The sequence below is a fragment of the Columba livia genome, chromosome 2, assembly GCF_036013475.1.
Source record: "Columba livia isolate bColLiv1 breed racing homer chromosome 2, bColLiv1.pat.W.v2, whole genome shotgun sequence".
NCBI lineage: Eukaryota > Metazoa > Chordata > Aves > Columbiformes > Columbidae > Columba > Columba livia.
This window is the reverse complement of record NC_088603.1, coordinates 59,449,391-59,473,537: the sequence shown is the minus strand read 5'-3', so window position 1 is coordinate 59,473,537 and position 24,147 is coordinate 59,449,391. Positions and strand designations below refer to the sequence as shown.

General features: G+C 38.5%; 1 protein-coding gene across 5 annotated transcripts in view; it reads right to left on the bottom strand.

Annotated features, from left to right (window-relative positions):
* CNTNAP2 (contactin associated protein 2) overlaps positions 1–24,147 on the bottom strand; it is a 1,147,495-nt gene that overhangs the window by 82,493 nt on the left and 1,040,855 nt on the right. For all 5 annotated transcript variants that reach the window (XM_065052118.1, XM_065052119.1, XM_065052115.1 and 2 more), the window contains exons 18-20: positions 23,459–23,695; positions 10,774–11,019; positions 9,165–9,298 (exon numbers count right to left, since the gene is read on the bottom strand). In XM_065052118.1, the coding sequence (XP_064908190.1) occupies positions 9,165–9,298; positions 10,774–11,019; positions 23,459–23,695 (617 nt within the window). The remainder of the gene's footprint in view (positions 1–9,164; positions 9,299–10,773; positions 11,020–23,458; positions 23,696–24,147) is intronic.

The following is a 24,147-nucleotide window of genomic DNA, read 5'->3' as shown; positions in this document are numbered from 1 at the left end:
CTTGCAACCTCATTGCTCATCTGGAACACAGGAGAAGGCATATACCTCACCGGCATGATGTAAGGCAAACTTAAGGTTTGCATTGTGCTTTGAGCTCTTCAGATGAAATTTCTATACAGGTATAGGTAATACTGTTTTAGGAACAATTCCAAATATGTTTTGTCAATTTAATGAACTGATTTAGCCTTTTGCAGTATTTTTATATGAATGTAAACTGCAGTCTTTTATGATAAAGTATCTTTTTTTGTTTTTTGCAGGGATTAAAATTAGAAATGTGATCAACATGAAATACACAGCAAAAACATACATTGCAGAAAAAAAATTCTGAAGGTTTTTGTTGTTGTTGTTTTATTTTGTTTTGGTTTTTTTTCCCCTCTTTAAAAACTTGAATCCCTTATGTGCAATAGGCTTGTATATTTTCCTGAAGCTGCTCTTGCTCTGATAAATAATATCAGCGACGATTTGCCTCACTTAAAAAAATACAAACATTTGGATAAAATTTAAATGGAAATGTAGATACATAACTCAAAAAGCAACAGAAGCACTACTAAGCAAAAGGTCACTATTTAGTCTGGCTGCCTGGAATTGAAAGAATTTTCTGATTCTTCTTTCACATATCTGTTGACTTTTTATTGGTCTCTTTAATAGATGAATTACAACAAATGTTAACGGAAGTAATAGTACATTGTATTACAAGTTAACTGTACAAGTTATTCAAGAGATCTACCACAGGTACCTAAAGATGACTTTCACAGGACATTAATTTGTCCAATGTGCGCTAGCATATAACGGAAAGCACTTGTTTCGTCTTAATTTTTGACTTTTTTTATGCTTTATGTTAGACTCTGAAAATACTTAATGGTTCTTTTGTTCTTTCTTTGTTTCTTTAATTCCAATAAAAATTGTTTCCAAACAAGAAATCATATAGGCCAAGGAGAACGCACACATTCATCACTGTAAATATATTATAGAAGAAAGAAGTAGTCTTAACGTCAGCCAATGCATGTAGCACATACTGTGAGGCAGAAAAGCCTGCTGATATGCCCTCCAGACCTTTGTTCTGCTCTGACATGCTGACTGGGGAGCTATTAGTCTGCACCACACTCCCTTGTGCCCTGAATGCCCTAGGTTTATTTTCAAGGGATATGGGGATATAGAGTGAGGTCCACTTCTGGGTCTTATCACAATATGTGGCCCAGACATGGCCAAAGTTTGGGACAACTGGAAAGTTCCTCTAATTGTGCAATACAGGCTCTGCTGAAAAGATGTGAGAAGGATGGATATGTAAAAGAGTCCCTCTCCTATGGAGTGGTTTTACAGAACAGGAAGCCAAGAAGAATATTCTTTCAAAAGGCCTCAAGGCTTGAAACTATCTCAGGTGATGCAGAGAGAGGGTAAAACTTTTGTCAAGATGTGTGCTTCAGCATCTGCCCCTGCTCCTCCTCTACAGCTACCCGGAAGGCAGCAGGTTCAGCTTTCACAACCATGAAACCACAGAGTACGGTGCTACCCCCAGACATGGCTCTATGGATCATTTTCCCCACTGCGTATCTGCCAGTAAGAGAAAGATCTGAATCCTTGTTCTGATATTCAGGCTAAGGATATTCCACCCTCTCGTTTGCTGATAAGTGACAGGGCTTCTTGTTTATGAAAATGTTTTGTCTGACTTTCAGCCAGCTGGGGTTCAGTGAGGATGTGCTGACTTGTCTTGGCAGAGGCCACTGACTGACTCCATCAATGCACCAAAGGGAAGCAGAAATGGGTCATTTATGAGCTTCCTACCTATGTGTATTGCTGTCTTTACCTGAAAGATTGTAAGTCACACTGTAAAATAAAGAAATTGAGTAAATTCAGAGAAGGATAAAAAAACCCAACAAACCTGCTAGGGGGTCATGGACATCCTATGAGCAGAAAACAACAAGTAAGAAAATTATTAATGAATTATTCATTCATTTCTGATTCTGATACATATGATTAAAATTCTGTTCTGCTGTTTCTTGCTGTTGTTTCCAGACTCTTTGGAGAATTGAACACCTAGTCTTCTGCAACATCTGTAAAATCATTATACTTGGAGGGAATTAGAAATACACAAAGATAAGGGTCTGTATTTCTTAATATTTTAGAAAACAGATTGAGTTTAAGGTTATAGAAATGAGATATCAATATAAGTTTTGTTTTATTTTCAAAATTTCCCATAGCAATATCTTTTAATGCTACTTTGGCACTTATTTGTGAAAAAAACACTATTTTCAAATCTGAGCAAAAACTATTTTCTTGTGACTTCCGCGTTACAAAAAGCTTAGCAGCTACAGGTAAACTGAGTGCTAATGCATTAAAAATGGAGATGTAATGTATGACTCTGCTCTAGAATATGGTCTGAGTTTGCCTTTCTGTTGCACTAGCATTTTGAGTAATACATTGCCATTGCAGAATGGTAATACATAGTGAAAATCATGTATCTGCAGGGATTTAAAATAATTCATTTCTGCAGGAAGGCTTTACTATTAAGAGAACAAATGATTTTTTTCTTTAAAGCAAAACCTGCTTGGAAATTATTTAATTATACTTTTAATATAATACATATACCTGATTATTAGAAAACCAGCAGAGTGTTACAGTTATGTTGATACCAAGTATGGTTTACGTGTTGCCTGTGGTTAAAGTCCTGAGTATTTAAAACATGTTTTATTCATGCCAGCTGCTGTGGAATTTGTAAATACTGTCTAGCTGTTTTCTTTCGAATCATGAACAGTACTTCCCACTCCCTACCAGACAGTGTAATGCTAGTTAAACCAGTCTTTGAATTAATCACGAGGCTAGACAATTTACAGCACTGTCCAAAGGATGCTATGGCAGCATGTTTGCCCAGAAAATGAAGGAAATTAATAACGATGGCACGTCTACATCATTTTTATGCCATAATTACCATTACCATGTCTAATCCTAGGGTAAAGGTTTTCAAAAGGTGACTCAATGGGAGAATTTTCAGATAAGAGTTCTAAAATTGTCTTATAGCTCAAAAATGATAGACTTCTGATGGTAAACTAAAATAGTTCAATTTATTTAGCATCTTACAGACAAGAAGAAAAGATTATTTAATCAGCATCACTACGATGCTGATTGACACCAAACAATTATTTCCTCTATCAGACATAAACAAAAGATTCCGAATTTATATGCTGAAATCTGCACAATTCAAACTGTAAATTAGGTGCAAATTCTGTTCAGAAATGGCACTTAGCCATTGGAAGACATGGCCAAAGGATACAGTGAATTTTCTGTCATTTGAGGTATTTAAAGCTAGCTAAAACCTCTTTCCAGTGATCATACTCTGTTGAGGCTTCAAAACATATGAAACATGATAGTTAGGTATGATTCTACAGCAACAGTAATGACAGGAGGTGAAATTATAGCTTCACTGAGGTCTATGACAAAGTTCCCACTCCCTTTAACGAGGCCAAAATTTAATCTATAATTGTAAAAATCTTTGATATATTCATTGAATTTAAGCTTGGGATTATATAGAAACTGCTTTGCTCCACTTCACCCATTTTATTTTATTGCTATTATAGTTACCATTTTATTTCATTGCTATTATGTTTACCATTTTATTTTGTATTTCAGATTAGTTTTGAATTTACTTCATATGATTTACATTTTTTAAGCATCTAGGAGTTCACAAATGTTATGTCATGTCAGTCAGGTGAAGTCCCTGGTGACTGGGAAAAAGGAAAACATTGCACCCATTTTTAAGAAGGGTAGAAAGGAGGACCCTGGGAACTACCGACCTGTCAGCCTCAGCTCTGTGCCTAGCGAGATCATGGAACAGATCCTTCTAGAAGCTTTGCTAAGGCACATGGAGGACAGGGAGGTTATTCAGGACAGCTAGCATGGCTTCACCAAGGGAAAGTCCTGCCTGACCAACCTTGTGGCTTTCTACAATGGAGTAACTACATCAGTGGACAAAGAAAGGGGCATCTATTTGGACTTCTGTAGAGCCTTTGACATGGTTCCTCACAACATCCTTCTCCCTAAATTGGAGAGAGATGGATTTGATGGGTGGACTGTTTGGTGAATGAGGAACTGGCTGGATGGTCACCTCCAGAGAGTAGTGGTCAATGGCACAATGTCTGGATTGACACTAGTGACAAGTGGGTGTCACTTAGGTGTTCATACTGGGACCAGTACTGTTTAATATCTTCATCAACGACATAGACAGTGGGATCGAGTGCACCCTTAGGAAGTTCAGAGATGACACCAAGCTGATTGATGCGTTTGACACACCTGAGGGACGGGATGCCATCCAGAGGGACCTGGGCAAGCTCTAGAAGTGGACCCATGCAAACCTTGTGAGGTTCAACAAGGCCAAGTGCAAGGTGCAAGGTCCTGCACCTGAGTTGGGGCAAACCCTGATATCAATACAGGCTGGAAGATGAAGTGATTGAGAGCTGTCCTGCTGAGAAGGACTTGGGAGTACTGGTAGATGAAAGACTGGACATGAGCCAGCAATGCACACTTGCAGCCCAGAAGGCCAATTGTATTTTGGGTGGCATCAAAAGGAGCGTGGCCAGCAGGTCAACGGAGGTGATTCTGTCCCTCTACTACATCCAGCTCTGGAGCCCTCAGTACAGGAAAGACATGGACCTGTTGGAGAGGGTCCAAAGGAGGAACACCAAGATGATCAGAGGGATGGAACACCTCTCGTATGAGCACAGGCTGAGGGAGTTGGGGTTGTTCAGCCTGGAGAAGGTTCCAGGGAGAGCCTACTGCCTTTTAGTACTGAAAAGGGGCCTATAAGAAAGATGGGGACAGACTTTTTAGAAGGGTGTGTTAACGGCAGAACAAGGCATAATGGTTTTGAACTAAAAGAGAGGAGATTCAGGTTACACATGCGGAAGAATTTTTTACAATCAAGGTAGTAAAGTACTGAACAGGTTGCCCAGAGAGGTGGTAGATGCCCCATTCCTGGAAACATTCCAGGCCAGGCTGGATGGGGATCTGAGCAACCTGATCTAGTTGAAGATGTCCCTGCTCATTGCATGGGGGGTGGACTAGATGACCTTTGAAGGTCCCTTCCAACCCAAACTATTCTATGATTCTATGATCTCTTTTCAAGTAGTGCAGACTTCAAAATGGAAACAAGAGAATAGACTTGCAAAAGATTCTGTTTCTTCTTAGTTTCATTTGGCTAAGGGTCAAATATTTCATTGGTTATCTTTCACAGAAGATGGGTGTTGCTATTGCTTGCTTCTCATGAAGCTGGAAAATGGAGATCTGTACAAATACATTTTCTGGATTATTCTCAGTCTTACAAACGGTTGAATTCAGGTCAAGATTTCCACAAAGCCTCATAATTAAGTCACTTTGAATGGTGTCAGTGAATGTATGGTGTTGTGTATAGCCTCTCTACCACATTCTCCATATTGTTCAAACCTGAAAGAGAGAACTGTCGCTGTCCTTCCGTATGGTCTTCTGAGCAGAAGTACACTGACTGCTGACAATCGTTTTGAAAGTATATGGAAGGGTTTGGGACACTGGAGTCCAGAAGAAGTTTTTCAGGTCTATTACTTTTCAGGAACAAAGAAGGCATTAGAAGCTGTGGCTTATAAACCATTCCTAAAAATGGCTTTAAAGCAGGTATGAAGAAATGGAGATCTTCTGAGAATCTACATGAATATCTTAGTACAAAAGCTGAGAGGCCCAGTCCAAGTCTGTTGACTATCAGCTTTATTTTGTTGAAAATTAAAGCACATAATTTTTTTTATCCTCTCTTTTTTTTTCTGTGCAACATGCTGACATAACTTTGTGCAAGAGTAGAAATGGCTCTGATCCAGATTCCACCCTTATTTTACTCTAGGGACATGCGCAGAACCAGGATGTATGAGTCCCACACTAAGGGTGCAACCATGGCAGTTCTTTAAAGTACAATTTAAAGCCTGCTGGAGTCAATGGAAGGCCTTTCATTGGCTTCAGTGGGCTTTGGATCAGAACCTCTGCTAGGGCGTTTTTGTCCTTGGCTTTCATAAAGAAGATTTTACTGATGTGTGAATAGCATTAATCACCCATGCATACTTAGTAAAGAGTGATCTGGTTTTTGTGATATGGAAAATAACCCGCTGAAGCATGAAACCTTTTGATGAAGTCAAACAAAGTAAAACTTGCCCTCCATGACCTAAATCACAGATCTTGAAATGTCATTTACTGGGATAATGCATTCCCCATCTGTCAGTCTGGGCTTTTTCTTGCCACAGGTGAACTAATGCAACCTTGGAGGTGTGCCATGGTTACTAGTATCTGTTATTTTACTAGAAGCGAGAGACTGGAATTCTTATGATAAAATCTTATTTTTGCCCACCTCATGGAAACAACAGAAAATTAGGAGACCTTTGTCCCTGAATTTATGCCATTTGGTTTTCCTTACACCTAAATCAGCTGTATATCTTTAATCTTATCGTGGAGAAACCACTGGCATCACAAATGGGAGCTTGTTATTTAATGTAGAACTAATTATTGATTTGTCTGCAGTCAGTAAATGCAGAAAACTGCAATGTAAAAATCTTTCGACAAAGTCTTTGCTACCACCTTTAGTCTTGACCGTCTTAATATATTAGGAACAGGGATGTAATTCTGATGAAAACAATCCCCACTAAATATTTGTCCTTGTGCCTGTTTGTTACCTTATGGATATAGAATATTGTGGCTATGTTTATTTCAAAGCTCACCTCAAATTCTGATTGATTGGACAGTAACTCCTATTTTAGGTAAGTAACCAGTGGTTGTCTGTCTGCCAACATTGGGTTAGATCACATAGACTTCAATAATGAGTCTTTTACTGTATTTATATAAAAGTGAAACTCCTGACAGTCATGATAAAACTGGCTGCAATTTATTGCCTGGCTGCAGATTTTTTAAATCTCTCTGGCACTACAGGGTTATTACAGTAAGTTAGAAAGACAGGTGTTTTAAGTATGAACTTGCTGTTAAGATCTCAAAAATATTAACTGAGTGCTCTTGAATTGAAGCTTTGATGAGAAATAAATCCTTCTTATGACACTTATATGCCATGTAGAGATGTGGAAGTGTGAGCAACAGCACCTGGCAAGCAAGCTGTCTTCTTTAAAAGCAAGCAAACCAGCTGCTCATCAGGTTGGAGAAGGATTTAGCAGGAAATAAAAGTCTACTCAAATGTTCATTGCTCAGATCTGCAAGAGAAAACTCATACTTTATGATTTGTCCTCTGGATAGTGAGAAAAATTGTATTTATATTTTCTATATTTTCAGACACCATGAAGAGTATTTGAATACAGGTCTCATTTTCAAGTGACCAATCTGCTTAACAGATCCATTTCTGTTCATATCAGTTCTCTCATTTACAGAATGTAACCAGATAAGTAACAAAATCAGCTTCCTTATGGACAATAAACAAAACCTGACAGAAATCTTCTGTTTCAGGGTACAGTAGGGGTATGATTTCTGGATTTGCTCTGTATGGGTCCCTCCTTTCCCTGTTATTGCATGCGCATCAGACAGATCTTCTCATTTAATAAGCCTCAAATGTATCTGCTTTCTGATTACATGAACCAGCTGTGTTTTAATCACACTGACTAGACTAAGAAATTCTTACCCCAGCAAAGCAACACTAATCAAAATGTTTCTGGCTCTTCAAAGCCCTGGATAGGTAGCGGTCTCATAAAACACTGGCATAAAAAAATTGTTGGGCCCCAGATGTGAGTTGATGCAAGGCTGGGATACTTAATGTGTATGTATTTTCCAACTGGGCAAGGTATCTCATCTGATCCCTTCAGAAAATTATTTATTTTGTTATGCTTAAATCAGCCAGCTATGACTCCACAGGAAACACACCATTCGTCCCCCAAACAGAAGCATTTAACAGAGAAGGGAACCTAACTGTAGGTCTTCTTTAGTTTCCACTTAGCAGTAAGAAAAATAAATGCAAATGAAACAGCACGCAAGAAAGATGCACCCATCAGTATATACCCCTCTAAACTTCCAGGCTTTTGCCTGAAAAATGTTCAGATTTATCACCTACATATTTGTTAGATTATCTAGAATTTTGCAAATAATTTTAAGACTATTCTACTTGAACGCATCTAGTGTTATTCTGAGTTCTGAAAGCCTCAGTCAAATGACATTATAATCCACTGAAAAGTTTTCCTTTTGATGTCTTGAAACAATAACTGACAGAGATCTATTTTAATCTTTAGGCAGACGATACTGTGACAGCTACTACCTTTCATCTTTTGGCCTGGTTCTTAAGGAGACTTCCCCTTTTTATATTTCATTTGCTATTGGGTTTTTTTTGCTTCTGATGAACTATCAAATCCGGAATAATCTATCCCATATACCTCACTCTCCTGCCACCACAACTGTTCTTATACCACCTTCAATCACCACGTTTGCAGATGTGACAACCAGGGAACTAAAACAGAGTGCTGTAATGACCACAGAGAGAAAGCTGCCTGGAAACACTGATTGCTTCTTGCTGCACCCCCTACAGTTATTGAAATAGTATTATACTATCTCAACTGAGATATAGAGAGATGAAGTTCATGCCTGTGCTGTACCAAAACCTAAATAAGCCAGAGCTATGTGCCTTCAATAATGCTCTCTGTCTCAGACTCCTGTCACACAAACACTTAAGCATCTGCTCATCTTTGTCGAATAGCTCTTCCGATTTCACTGGACTGCAAGGTAAATTTAAATTTAAAGACATTCGTATTTGCAGACTCAGGACTTATGGCATGATATTTAGTTTTCTGTGCATCAGGCTCATCTGCCATTTAAGATGCTGTAGGGTATCCTTCCTGGCTTCCAGCTCTGCTGCTTAAGAATGGCGTGAGGTTGTCTTAAGTCCCATGCTATTTATCAGCCCAGATGCCTCTGATGCCCTTGAGCATCTACAGTGACATCTGTATTAGCCCAGCTGTCATCAGACTAGAATGAGGATTTCAGAACAACATGACCTGATGAAATAAGGGAAAGAATAGCTTTTGTTAACTCCTAGGAATGTGAACTACAAGCGGAATCCTATCTACTATATTTTTATTTCCTAAATTGTGCTCATGTCTTCAGAGGGATGGAGATCATCAAGATACAAAATGGTACAAGCTACAAGGGACAGAAACAGAGAACCTACGACTTACCTGCAGTGCTATGTCCCATGCATTCCGTGTGATGTTAACAGTATGGGGCTGTCCATTAGCCATGTTTCTGTGGTCGACATCGATGTTATATGGCTCTTTGGTGCCTCCTAGGCTGTACCGAATTTGCAGATACCCTAGTGAAAGAAATGTAAAAAGCACACTCAGGTATTTTGATCTTTATTCACCAGTTATTTCCCCCTCTTTTATCTTCACAGACAACTGTTATACTTTTACACCTAAATTGCTTTCAGACCTGGTCTCTGCAGTAGGAGAAGAGCTAGTGTTTGAAATTATAAAGTTACTGGGCTGAAAACTTTATAACCTAGAAGTGTGACAATGATCAGCATTGCAAAACCGAAGAGTTTGTAAACAATTCCAGATTGCAAACCAAACAAATCAGAACTATGCCTTGAACAATATAGACGATTCATACAAATTTGCACACATCAAGTAGAACTTTATTGTGGAGATTATTAGCCTTGCTGCAGTAAAATTCTTTGGAGTTATACAAAGCATGAAGTTTTCTAAAGAATAAACCATTCATATGCATTGAATAAAGGCAAAACTACAACTAATTAACACTGACACATAATCTACGTGAGACCTTCTTGCTCTCACATTTAATTATGATTGACAGGTGACCATCTGGACTTTTATGGAAATTTAATAATATATGGTGAAATTAAAATCTCAGGTTATGTTGTTAGAAAAGTATAGTCAAAAGTGGTTAACTAATATTCATTACATACTGCCAGACAGCTTTTTCTTTTCTAAACAAATGTGAAGTGTCTGCTCTTCATAACAAATTTTAATACTTGATAAAAAGGAAGGATGATTGAAAAGGGAAATGCAGACTATTATTTATCAAAACTGGAAATATTCTGCTCAAATGAGCAGTTTAGATATCTGACATGGGACTTCTTTCCTGGATCTTCTTTCTCATATTAACTTATACATATTAACACTCATATTAACTTATACCATAAAACAGAATGGTAGTAAAATCATCCTAATTATGATTTTCATGGAGCGCCTAGGCAGTATTTGGAATCAAAGTATATTCAGTTCATATATAGTTTTAATACTGTAACAGCAAAGGTTTATATCCAACCTTCAACCATCACCAAAATGTTTAGGATGTTATATATTAAGTTACATCCATATTAGAGCCATCCCAGTGGGTATCCACATTTTCTGAAGAACAGCACATTACACTTTCTGCTGACTACTGGGGATATTGTCATGAGTTCAGCATGCCTACATGTTCAGTAGATGCCTAGATGTGGATGCCTACTTGTCCACTCCATAATGCTAGTTCATGGGATGGATCCAACTGTTATAGCAGGGGAGTTTTTTGTTTGGTTTTGTTTGGTTTTGTTTGTTTGTTTTCCATTTTGTTTTGAGAAGAAGGGTTGGCTACCGAAACCCCATTAAATTGAATAGTTATATCAGTACAAAATCTAGTAAAGCAGAATACAGGTTCTGGCCTTAGATACTTTACTTTAATGTGACAAAAGTGAAAAGACACTCTCATTAGTTCAGAGCTTCAGCTGAATATTGGTGTTATCAATTATACCTTCAATGGAGAGAGCCCAGTGCAGTTGCTTACCAGATGGCTTGACAAGCACAGCCATGAAGTCTTGGGTATAGGAGCTGATGTACAATAGGACACAAGGGGACTTGGTGGTACTGAAGCTGAAGCTGAGCTCTTCTTTATTCAAGTTGAGGTCAGGTGCTGTGATCTCAGGATCTGTAGAACTCAAAAGTGTTCGGCTAACTAAATCCTTTATGCTAGTCCCTGGGGAGTGGAAATTGTAACGAAGCCATGTACCCTCTTCAAAAAATGCTCCAACATCTTGAACATAAGAGAGAAAAAAAAAGGAGAAATTAAATGTACTGAGATCTTTTGCATGAAACTTACTACTACTGACTTGATCAGTACTAATCCTTGCATGTTTCTACTGCTGCATTATTTAAGCACTTACCCAATATTTAGGTCAAGACCCTCACTATTTTCCAATGAGAATGAAAAGGACAATCTCCATTTTATTGGTAGGTACCTAGATTCACAGAGGAAAGGAAAGATTTCCTTTGGGTTACACAGAAGTTCTATGCTTATATCTCATATCAATACTACAGATTGGAGGATCCATGCTTCAGAGTTTTTTCTCATTGAAGTCTTGCAGTGGATAATGCTCCAAAGGAGATACAAGGAAGAGAGTTTTAAGGGACACAGTAAGCAAACAGTGTAAAGGAAAAGAAAAAACAGCAATTCTGAGAAGCAAATCTGAGTCAGTTCGGAAGGACTTCACAAAGGGATGATGACAGTTCCAGCACCTGGAAGATTTGGAATAGGACTGGACACAATGCTAGAAAGTTATCCATTGCTAGCACAATCTTTCTTGAGCACTGCAAAACATGGATGTCCTCATGGGAGATATAATTAACCACGGAGCTTGAGTCAGTGGGGAACAAGGCAAGAGACACCTGAACTGTAGCTCCCAGGAGGTGCTACATAGACAAAGTTTTCAAACCAATCTGAGACAAAACTTTCTGTCAATACTCTTGATAGAAAATACAACTATTTTTGGCAAAATTAATACTTTCAGCTGAAAAGCATTGTTATTACTTCTCATAATAATGTAGTCCTGCCTGTTTCTTAACATTAAAAACATAATTCAAGGTTGACATTCTTACAGGGAAGGCTGCCCTTGACAGTCTCCAATGGGAATCACAGCATAGCTGCCTACCATTGGTAGTGTTTAACCTACTAAGTCTGTTGGGGATCGCTGGACTGGCTTCCTATGGCAGTTATTAATTTTGTAACATTGTGGTCCTGGGTAGGCTTTGCTGTCTGGGACAATACCATTAAAAGAAATTTTTAAATTACATGTGAACCTAAATAAGAAGGTGTGTTTATGAACATTTCATCAGTGATTAAAGAACGATTAATAAAGTTTATGAGCATAGCATATGAGTACTATATTTAAAGAATGGTTATAAGCAATGCTTGAAGAGGTGACCAGTCATTTAAAGAAAATCTTTCATCATTTTTGCCGAAGATTGGTACAAAATTGCCCATCTAAACTGCTGAAAAATCAACACATTGTCTTTATTTTAAAATAGATTTGGTTTTTATTCTCTTTTAGTATTTGGAGTCTTTACACAATTCTAAGCAAAGGCTTTATCTCAAAACATACGAAGCAAGATGTGCATTTTACAAGCTGTGTAGTGATACAGAGCAAGCCAGGAATCAGTCTGCAGACTTCATTCAGAGCAGCTGAGAAGAAAAAAGATAAGAAGGCAGATAAAATTATAATAGACTTCACTGATGCTCCTTTCCAGAATTTTGCCAAATTTAGTTTTGGAAAAGCTTTATGTTTTCCTGTAACCATATAAAAATTATCCCAAACTCTAAATATCATATTCACTGTCACTGTGTGGCTGTATAAAACATGGAGTCAAGTTGTGCCTCCAAGGTGCTATAAATAATTCAATCATCCTTGTAGATTTACAGCTACCATTTTATTGGAGAAACCTTAACTCACTCTGAAACAGTTATGGAAGAGGCAATTCAGTTAAACAATTATATTTTGCAGTATACTCAACTTCAGTATTCCTGGATTAAAAGTGAAGGGGCCATATCCTGAAAACACTTCCTCAAATTGTGATGCCTTCTGCCATCATACAACAATGTTGGAATAAGCATTAACACTTACAAATCTGAAGCAGCATACAATGCAGCTCTAGGTATTTGCAAGACTGGCTTAAAAATATCCCTATGACCGCTAATTTATTCTTCTTCAACCTTTGCTTGTAGCTTGGACAAGCTGCTCCTTGGGCAGATGCTGTATCAATTATGCTGCAGCGGCACTGCCAGAGCTGCTTGCCAGAGTGAGGGTGCTGGGCCCCAGTGTACCCCACACTCTGCCAGGGGGCACCACACCCCCTTGCAGAGGCTCCACACACCCAGAATACCAATGCAAAACTATGTTTGCCTCCAGCCTGTTTACTGCTTGCCACACCTTTTATTTTAGGAGTGATGATCTTCGGGACTGCCCAGCACTGTGCTTGCCCAGGGCCACATGCTTGGGCATACCGGGATCTGCAGTCTTGACCTCAACACTGCTCTGGGGCTGAACAGGAAAGCATGTAATACATTTTCCACAGCAGTAGATTGCTACTTTAAATGTTCATTACTAAAAAGAAAGCTTTAAGTAAATTATGGTCTCTGAAATGGTAAGACTTCTTTTTCCCGAAAAGATTTCTTGACAAAGCTAAGAATATTCTGCATGTTTAACTCGATTTGCACTGAGTAAAATGATATTCAGTATAGCTGTTTTACTACAGGCACCGTAACAAGCCTCAAATTTCTCCTCATATGCACAACATCTCTTTTAAGAGTAAGGTTCACCTTGTGAACTTTGTGCAAGCGTATTAGGCCCTTAACAGGAAGATATTGAATTCCTTCATGTTCCAGCTCAGCAAAGAGGTTGATGCACATGATTACATGCTTTACTGAACGAAGCTGAGGGCTGCAGCAGGGATGCAAACTGCTCAGCAGCTCACAGGAGCAGGCTGTTTAAACTATTAGGAAACATTATAAAAAGCTAAAGGGTAATTTTCTCTTTAATGAACACAGGCATAAGACGATACGGAAATGTTGAGGGCTCATCAATGAAAAAACTATCTACTTGGAGGTCATAAGTGTATCCTCTGCCTGAAGCTCTGACAGAAGGAATACTGAAGTCCTTCATTCAGAAAACTGTTCAAGCTGCCTGAAAAAAATAGGTAAAACATAGCATAAACCTGCATCTGAAATGTGTATGACGTTGCCATGCCCCAGCTTCTGCTTTCTTTTGTAATATTTCAAACACTGTCTGAAAAAAATGAGTCTTGGGGAATCATGCAGAAGTTGCAGTGAAGGGTTCCTCTGCGAACTGCCCTTTCAAAACAGAAGATTTGAAGAAATCAATGTGGTGGTAACAGATCAGTTTTCTTTGGAAAGCAGTACCTATTTCTACACCAGTACACAGTGTTGTCATCCTCTGTTGACAGACTTTGCAAATACATACATTTGGGCATGCTTTGTAGAGGAACCCAGATCAGGATTTGTGGATCACTAGTAATTGTTTTATCAGGCAAGATGCCTATTCCCAGTGTGAACTGAACATATTTTACAAAATTGTCCAGCTTTAATTTGAAAAGGGATGAAGCAGAAGCTGATCCAAAACTTCCACACAAAATGCACATGTATCAAGAACCGACAAACTTATTTTGAAGGTTACAAGCCACCTCCCAGTCCCCCTCTGCCCATTCAGCTACTTTTCTTTTTGTACACTCTATGTCCGGGATCAGAAGTGTTATAAAACTGGAGGAAAAAGCCAAACAGCTAAACCCCCTACATTTATCTTACAAAACTTCTGCAATCTCATGACATTTCTGGGCCAGCATTGTAGGCCTAAGAAAGTAGCAACCTGATTCTCCTTTGCTGCTGGTTTAACATCAGTGACATGTCAGTGTTTGTTCTTCTCAGGTAGTTATAATGATTCTGTTAGCCATATAGTCAGGCACATTGAGAATTTATCTTCTTTCTCCATTACTTTTTCCTCACTCGCTAAAAGCATTGCCAGCACTGTACAGGTCTGGCTGAAGATTTCAGCAAGGTTTTCTATCTGGAGGCATATATAAAAGATTCAGAATTCAGCAGGCTTTACAGCAATCAAATCACCTCTGTGCTGACAGTCAGGATACAAATGTTAATAGGGATTGTCATGAATCAAGTGCAAGATATTATTCCTAATAAATGAAGATGCAACAGATCTGTGCAGCTACCAGAAAAACCCAACTCCCCAATTTAAACACAGGAACTTTTCAAGAGTGGCACTGTAAAAAAATGTACCTTCTGCAGTAGGATAGCTATCACTGGCTCAGAACTGTCACTTCACAATTTTCCAAGTAAACTCAAGACCTGGCCTTTGTCTCCTTTCACCTGGGGATCAAGGAGAAGGGAATGCTGGTTACTTTTCTGGTTACTGTATTTGGGTTTATTTTTACGTTGGGCCTTCAAAAAAAAATCTTAGTAATAGGCAGTAGCAGTGTAAAATCCCTGCCTCAGAGAAGCTGGAGACAAAATCCTGACAACCATGAAGCCTGGCCAGGACACATGAAAAATTCTCCCCACTTTGTTTCACAAAGCTGCCTGAAATGCCTTCTTAGAGGTGTATGCATGACCCATCTGGAGGCCTTAAATGTCTCCTTGGCCTTGCAACAGCTGGTAAATTAAAAATATTACTCTGCAATGCTGCTTGCCAGTGCTCAACACTATGTCTTCCCTGCACGAAGTGAAAAGCAGCATTTAAAAAATCCTAAGCAAGGACAATCACTGGAGGCATTCTGACACTTGGTGCATGTACAAAGATTGTTAGGGCAATTTACAGAGTTGAACAACACCTGTTTGCTGGTGCATAATTTTCTTTCCTTTTTGATTACTCATATAGTTAAGAATATTGAATATAGATTAAGTAGGGCTTGCTTGTCTGGCTTGTGGCTAAAAATGTTCTAGAGAGCACCAGAAATTGAAGCTACTTCCAGGCTGTGGTCACATTTGTGGACTGTTTGCTGAGATACATCCTGGCCACAGGACATAGGTAAAGGGTGAGAATTCCTCAGCTGTTGATGTGGGACAGAATTTACTTTAAGTGCTCTGAAGATGGCAACGCTTATCTTTTATCTGGTTAGCTCACTCAATTCTGCCTTCAGGCTCACAGTATTTAGTTCGTGAAACTAAGATGTGGGGGTTTAAAGGTTCTGTCCTGCATCCTCAAGTATCATATCCTATGGGGCCTGATCATAAATCCATACAAAGTTTCCTGCTACCTTCAGTAGAACAGGATGAGTGTCAGGGAAGATGAGGTTAAGCCATGCGATTCATTGCATCTTCAAGCCTCCCTAGTCAATGCTGACAGGCAGATTCTGCCAGGAAGCAGTTTGGCATAGCTAAGTAAGGCTGATCTCTGAACCTTCTTCACAGGAAGCACTATTTCTACCTCCATTAACTACATACAGAGAGCTCAGGGCAGCAAACCTCCTACAACTGCCTTGTAAAGCTTGTCCCTTTCATTCTGCCTTGCTACACTTGGACATGCCAAGTGCACATGCCAAGGAAAGCCTAAAAATGTCAGGAAAATCTCAGTTGTGGTTCATTCTGCACTGATGTGAAATTACTATGGACTTTCTATAGCTATGGCTGTTTGAGCTGATGCCTAGGACAGCAGGCTGAGAATAAGGGAATGGCAACTCACCCTGTGTATTCTCTGCTGAATATAAATGAACAGCCAGCTTCTTTTTAAATGGAAATATCCATATTTGTTAAAAAAAAAAAATATCTAATAAACCAGGATGGATGAAGAAAAATGTAATGTCAAATATACGACAGACCAGGTTTCATGACTTCCTGACATGGAGTCTTTGGAGGTGCTCTTTAGGTAACCTCAGAGAAAACCTTGCAGTTTTGCAAGAATCATTTGAGAAATATTAGAGACTGCCATTTGATGATTGATTGCACAGTATTCAGACTAACAACTTTGATAGTTTAGATCTGGGTTCAATTCCTTCCTGTTCCACAGGTATTCGCTCTCAAAGTGAGCAGCTTCTTGCTTCCCTCATCATCTCGTTTACTTCTGCATTACCATAATAAAACATTTTCTTGCATCATGGAGCTATTGTAAGGATAAATATCTTGTCAGCTTGTGAGGTGACAATACTACTCAAATCAGGTGAATAAAAAAGATACTCCATGCAGGTTTATAAATATTGCACATGGGTGTCTGCTGCGAGAAACTCAAATCTCTCAGTTGCCTTTGTGTTGGCATGCAGCAGCTGGCAATGTTGCTGAAGCTGCTCTACTTGTCTTTCATAAAACATCTGTATTCAGTGAGAAATGACACCAGAACAGGACTATTATACTTAGCTGACAAAGAAATTTAATGCTTATCACATTTTCTGAGCTGGTACTTAGTATTTTTTAGCTTACTATCCTGATTTATTTGCTTTCTGAATACAGATTAAGAACTCCTTGCATTTTAAAAGTAATTTATTATGGATGGTAAGTAGCCTGGCAAGTTAAGTTTATAATCAGGATGGTATCTCTTTGAGATACATAAGTATTATAGGGAAGGTTAGTTTTGCTTTTGAAAGAAAAGTGAAGTTTTTTTTCCAATAAAAGAATTCTTGCAAATTAAGTGAAATATAATCTTCAAAGCACTAGAGCACAACTGTGGGTGTTTCATGCAACAGTATTGACAGGACAGCAGAATGGAATAGCTTTACAGAGTATATATTTTTTGGTAAGTACATATATTTACTCAGTCAAGGCTAACACTCAAGTCCTGAAGTTTGATCTACAGACAGAAAAAACCTGACTAACCAGACTGGGAGCCTAACATTCCCAACCCAGGGAAGATTTCTGATATAACTTTTGGCTAACAGATGACAATCATGCTGTGAATAGAAGATTTTTTTTGAAGGTGGGCGGGAATGTTGTCTTGATTTTCCAGGTTCTTGGATTATGAGCAATGGAAACTAAGAAGTTAGTTACCTTAAACCACTCGAACAATCACCTCCCCATTACTTACACCAAAGCAATGAAATGTGTTTGCAACCAGCAAAATAAAGGGAGAATTTGAACAGGCAGAATTTGGAGGTGATCAAGTGTCAGTCTAAGAGTCTGCAGAAGGGTGCAGAGCTGCTTCACCCATGTGCTATAGAGCCAGAACTGGTACGTCATTTTTGCATCCACTCACCCTAGTAAAAAGATTATTCTACTCTTTGAGGCAGAGAAGGGAGCAAGAAAGGAAGGAAACCTATGACAGTACTAGCGTAAGTGCTTTCAGTATTCATGCAAATATAAAACAAACAAGCAAACAAACAAACAACATAAAGAAGGTCAGTCTGGGCATTGGCATAAGGATTGCAATAATTCACACTGTGAATCTGAGCTTTACAGGAAATAAAGAATAAAGTGTATACACTGCTGATGTCCTTGGTGTTTGTAGATACAAACTGAGTGAGCATAGAAACTGGGAAGCTTTGAATGTACCCTTCCAGCACACCTGAAGGGCACATGAGTCACAGCATCAGCTATTTAATTTTTATTTTTTGGCTACATTGTCTTGGTGGTGGGCAATTTCTTCTCCTGCAGTTGATACACAGCACTTCAATACTGAATGGAGGAATGCTTTGTCCCTGTGGGATCCTCCACATCACAGTGCTGCCACACGCTCTGTTTAGCCATTTCAGCATTTGACCTTCACTCTTTTTGTTTTAAGGAAATAAATAGCTTGTTTTTTTAAGGAACAAAAGCTAATTGTTTTATCAAAAATGCTTTAATGATGATAGGACAGCTGTGGGAAAAAAGAAAAAGAGAATTTGTGCCCAAGCAAAGGACAGGGGAAGGTCAGAAAGCAATCTGTAGGACTGTGGAAATACTGTAAGTATTCCTCAGAACAATTTTTCTGAGCAATGATAGGAGAAGCCAGTTGCATATGCTCCAAATACAAAACAAAAATAAAGTTAAAATAGATGCCAGACTCCATTTTTGCACTTTTTTGTCCTTGTAAAAAAGCAGTGTAATTTCCACGTCACTACCACATCAATCACATTGTGATCTGCCGCTAATGTGGCTGGAGACAATGCAATTTCTTGTCAGTCATCAATCAGTAGCTCTAAGGTGGATTTGATCAGCAAAGAATCCACAATACGTCAGGCCTGGTTTTATTGTGAGATGTGTTTACTACTTACAAACCACTATGTAGTGATTTATTTATGGTAATGATGTTTCTTTTTTCTTTGATCTTTTTTTCTATCACTTCTTCTGCTAGCTGTTTCAGTATGTAACTAACCCCAAAATGTTTACAACAGGGGAGTGACTTTAATAACAAAATATTTTTTTTAATAAGAAAAAATTCTTGTGGCAAATTATAATCAACAAGAAGAGAAGACTGTGGTATATTCAAGGATATTATATTATGTGACCATTCTTGCTGAGTAGAATATTTTTCTCGTAATATCTCATATCTGTATGAATGTAATGACTTAAACAGTCAGACACTATTGATTATCAAATCAACAGAGCTGCTTGACCTGGAAGATTTACTCAGAGGAGTAAAATAAAACCTAGTCCTAGTTTACTGTGCAAAGCACTAATCTTGTTATTTCTTAGCAGCTGACATGAAATCCCAGTGAAGGTAACAAAGGAAATATTCTTGCTTGCCTCATATCAGACTCACTCAACATCACAGCATCCAATACATACTTCGGTGCACGTTAGAAAGCCACAAGTGACAAAACAGTATTCAACTATGTCCTTACCATAAAGAATGGAATTGCTTGAAAACAGAGAATATAGTTTTTGAAAACCCGTTCACAGACATTTCGGTGCTTTTAAAGAGGGGAAAGTGTTAATTAATTGAAACATTAGAATTACGATGTTTTCATCCAAATCAACTAAAAATAATTTAGGTAACATTTTTATTTTACAGAGAAAGCAGAGAAAGATTCCCTGCTATTTTCCAACAAATTTTATATATTTTTATATACATATATATTTAAGTAAAATATACTTGGCTGTTTTGCCAGTATTTATTTTGCTGTACTGTATGTTTGTCCTTTGTGTCTGTTGTCAGAGACTGATAAGGATAATGGCTCAAACACTGTGGCAAAACCAGTTCATCCAGCTGCAGTAGATGGGACATTCCAAGGAGTGGAGATGGGGCATTCAGTATAAGGTGAACTGCGATCTACATATCAATGACAAAGGCTGGCTGGCTGATACAGGAGGTGGGGGGAGTATTGGAGAGCATGTAGCTCTGTCTTTTGATAGGCCCAGCATGGTACTAAGGGAAAAGCCGAGACACTTCAAGATGGCCCAAGACTTGTCTATCTTTCGCAATCACCCTGCCAGACTTTTGTATCTTTCACAATAACATCTCCTCAAAAGATCAAAAATTATGCAAGTGGGCAACCTAGAGTGCTATAAATGCCTACCTTGTGCAAGCACTGGTGGTGCCCACCCACCATTCTGAGGACCACTCTGCTCACCAGTGTCACCGCATGAACTGAACAAGACACTGGAAGACACTGCACATCACTGGATCCAAGACTGCAATCTCCATCACACATAAAGAGGAGCTGTAAGGACGGTGAAATCTTTGTCTCTCTTTTCTTTTCTATACTTCTATTCTTTGGCTTCCTTTTTTATAAGTGATATAGTAACATAAGGTTTACAGCTCCGCATACGTCGCAAACGTTTATTTTGTTTACCAATTGACCCTACAATAACATAAACCTTTCTGTCAACAAATCATTTGCTAATTGGGCCAAGCTGCAAAATAGAAGCCTTTTGTTTACAGACCTAAAGTACTGTGTGTACTGTTTTCCAACCAAAGGGACCCATGAACCTGAGTCACCTCTCCCCCGCCACCTCATACCTCTGGGCAAGACGTGACAGTCATGGGCCAAGAGGACACTGTAGAAGATTCCAGGAGCTGATATTAAAAGAAAATGTAGGATTCCCTTTGTTTCACATTCTCATTAACAGCACTGTTTGTTATAGAGGTTTTACAGTTATTTTGATCACAGGATGCCCCAAAAGCAGTCCGTTTTGTTTTTATCCTCTAACTCTATCACACTGCTACCTTGCTGTTTCTACAGAGAAGCCCCATCAAATCACTCACATTGAGTCATACTTGGGGATATTCTAGATGAGTACAGCAGTTTTCAGCACTAACTGATAGGAATGGGTAATTTGCATTTTGCACATAAAGTCCTGAGGATTTAGATATATTTTTGCCTGGAACAGTTTTGTTAATTAAAGTAGAGATCTGTTGTCATGTTTAAATGGCTCAATACTGTGTGGTACAGAGATCTCCATGCAAGCATGAGTAATTTTGCATGACCTACTGGCCCCCAGCAGCAGAAGCTTACAGCAAGTTTTACTGTGTGCCCAGAGTATCACTGTCAGAGCTTCAGGCCTTTGGCTGGACTGGGAGGCTGATAAGGAGAATATTATGGTATAATATAGTACAATATTACTGCTGTTGCTATGACAGTGCTTACAGACCAGACAAAACCACGGTTTTTCTGTGCTAGTTGCTCAATTATTCCCCTAATTGTGGTTTTTATTCTGTTAGCTCCACATCCAGGAAAAATAAAACACTTTTAGCTTAGAGCTAGTTTTGGCAGAAGTTTGGGGTTTATCTATCCATAAAAGAAACAGAAAAACACAAATAAAAGCCAGTGTGATGAGTTTGGGCAATACAGAATAAAATTTAAAACTGAACTCACTGGATGTGGCATGGCAGCAATTCTTTTTTCTTTTGATTCAACATGTGTGATCTGTAAGAGACCGACCCAGTTCCAGCCTGAATGTGTTTCCTCTACATAAATGCACTAGCAAACATAAATACTAAATATGCACTGCTATTGTTCAAGTCACGACAAACCATTTGGTAAATTAACTGAAATCACTGTATTCACATTCACAGGAGTTACTCTATGTATTCAATTTGATGGATACATTCTGTGATTCTGTGGTATGTTTTAAAATTTGTCTTTGAAGCAAGACAACACGGTGAAACCTGATGAAATTCCTGCATGCAAGCAGGGTGGAAGCCAACACCTAGAGCAGCAGCTGCTTTGCTTCTAGAAATACATCATGTTTATTGGAATTTACAAAATAATCATGCTAGAGATTCATCAGAATATCTGGTGACATGAAAACAATCCCTTAGCTTTTAGAAGAGGGTGCTCCAATGTGTGAGCAACGCCAGCATTGGACAAAGCTCTGTTCTCATAAAATGAAATGAAGATGGATATAAACAAAGGTTGCAGAAGTGTTTGAGGAGAAATTACAGACCATAACCCAGCAACAGGCAAACAGACTGCCTCTTTCTGTTATAAACTTGGTTTCTTCTAAATGTGTCAGGAAAGGAGCAGGATATGGATATTTGTAAAGTAATCCTAAAAGGTTGATTTGGAAAAAAGAAAAAAGAGAGGTTATAAAGGACTTTGAGATCAGAATGTCAAAGGACAGGAGCTTTCCCTGGTGAGCTTTGTGGTGACCGGTGACTCAGCCTGCCTGCAAAATTCCTAGTACAGTGGGTAACTTAGAAGCACAAAAGCAGTTCATGACACTAGAGGTTTCTTTAACATCATAGATACTGATGAGAAGAGCCTTCACATTTTTTAGCTGACACTGTAGGATTAGTACTATTTGAGAAAGCCTTAGAATTAGGAAAAGCAATAGATCGGATGATTTTGTATACCAATAAAAGCACAGTGAAAGCAAGCTACTGAGAGATATTAGCACCTCAGCTTAGTCTGACAAAACCTTTAGAGGTGTTGAGAAGAACAATTCAAGAATACAATGAGAATATCCTATAAAAATAATGGAAAAAATGAATGGTTACAAAGCTTGCAAATTGTGCAAACATTTGGAAAAATATATTCCCATTACTATTTACTTTGTCACAATCATTCCTGGTCAAAATAAGAAAAAACACATGGAAATAAATCAGCATCTTCATTCTCACTTTTTTTTTGTCTTTTTGTTTTGTTTTGTATGTAAGATCCCTCTTTCGTTTCCTGTCTTTCTTTCTTATGCAGGCATGTGTGTCCATAGTGAATCGGTCTCTTACAACAATTGATTTTGAAAATTCAGAACATAAGTTGGGAATTTCCATAGGACAGACATAGACATGGGAGCTCTGTACCCTCTCTTACCCTAGCAAGTACAATCTCTAACCCAGTTTAAGCTACTACGAGACTTGATCTGATTATAGATGGATATATTTTTTAATCCAAACTGTGGCCATCTAATTTATAAGTTATTCAACCCAAAGCTCACACCTATGTATCTCCAGTTATGTTTCTGAATGAGACTAGGTAGCTTTCATTTAAATCCATGTTTTATTCTAAAGAAGTAACCACGACATTGTTCAACAGCTCAAGACTATGTAATACAGCCTGCCAGACCTGCTATGACTACAGGCATTCCTTGATGCATTTCGTTGTTGTGTTATTTGATCTAAATAGGTAAAATATATTAGTACTAATGAGAGATGTGGTTTTAAATCATCACATTTAAATCCTGGGTATGTAATTTGACTTGTTTGTAAGCAGTATTAAACAGGATTTACTTCTTTAATTAATAAAAGCCGAAGCAGTGATTCTGTTGTGGTTTTTCTCAGGCAGAGAGCTCTCTCTTGCTGTGCCTCCTGCACTAAAGCATTTACCTTTAATGCAAAATGGCCCATCATAGGCAGTTTTGGAGCAGTCACAGGAGTAGCCGTTGTATTTCTCGACACATTTACCACCATTGGCGCAGTACATCCCATAGCTTGTGCAATGGCCAGAGCAACCAGGCTTCACCCCTGGTGTGACTTTTGCTCTCTCTTCCAGATCCAGTGTCACCCCATTCATCCTCAGTGAACGAATGCAACCTAGGAAGCCTCGCTGCCCTCCTGCAGCACCTGAGGAGGAATGTAAAACTGTGAGACAACACTGAAAAGATTTTATTGTTGTTGGTTTACATGAAATATCCTGCTAAACTTGTGACAACAGCTGGATATAAGTAACTTCTTTGTAAATGCAAGGAATTGACTTGTCCTAATCACAATGAAATTAATTAAATCTAACCTTTTGATAACATACAAGTAAGCATAAATAGCAGGTGTGTTTGCTTGATGCTGATTACACATTAGAGATTCTAGTCCTCCACTGTAAGAATTGGTTTCATTTCAATATTTTTAGAGAGAACAGTGGAAGAAATGGGCTTGGGTCTATCACTAAGGTATAGCCTTATTCTCCATATTATCAGTGATGATGTATGCTAATAATAATTCTGTAATATGTTATGCAGTGTTACATTTTTTCAAAGCCACGATGAGGAAAGAAGGAAAAGATTAAATCTCCACTCTCAGTT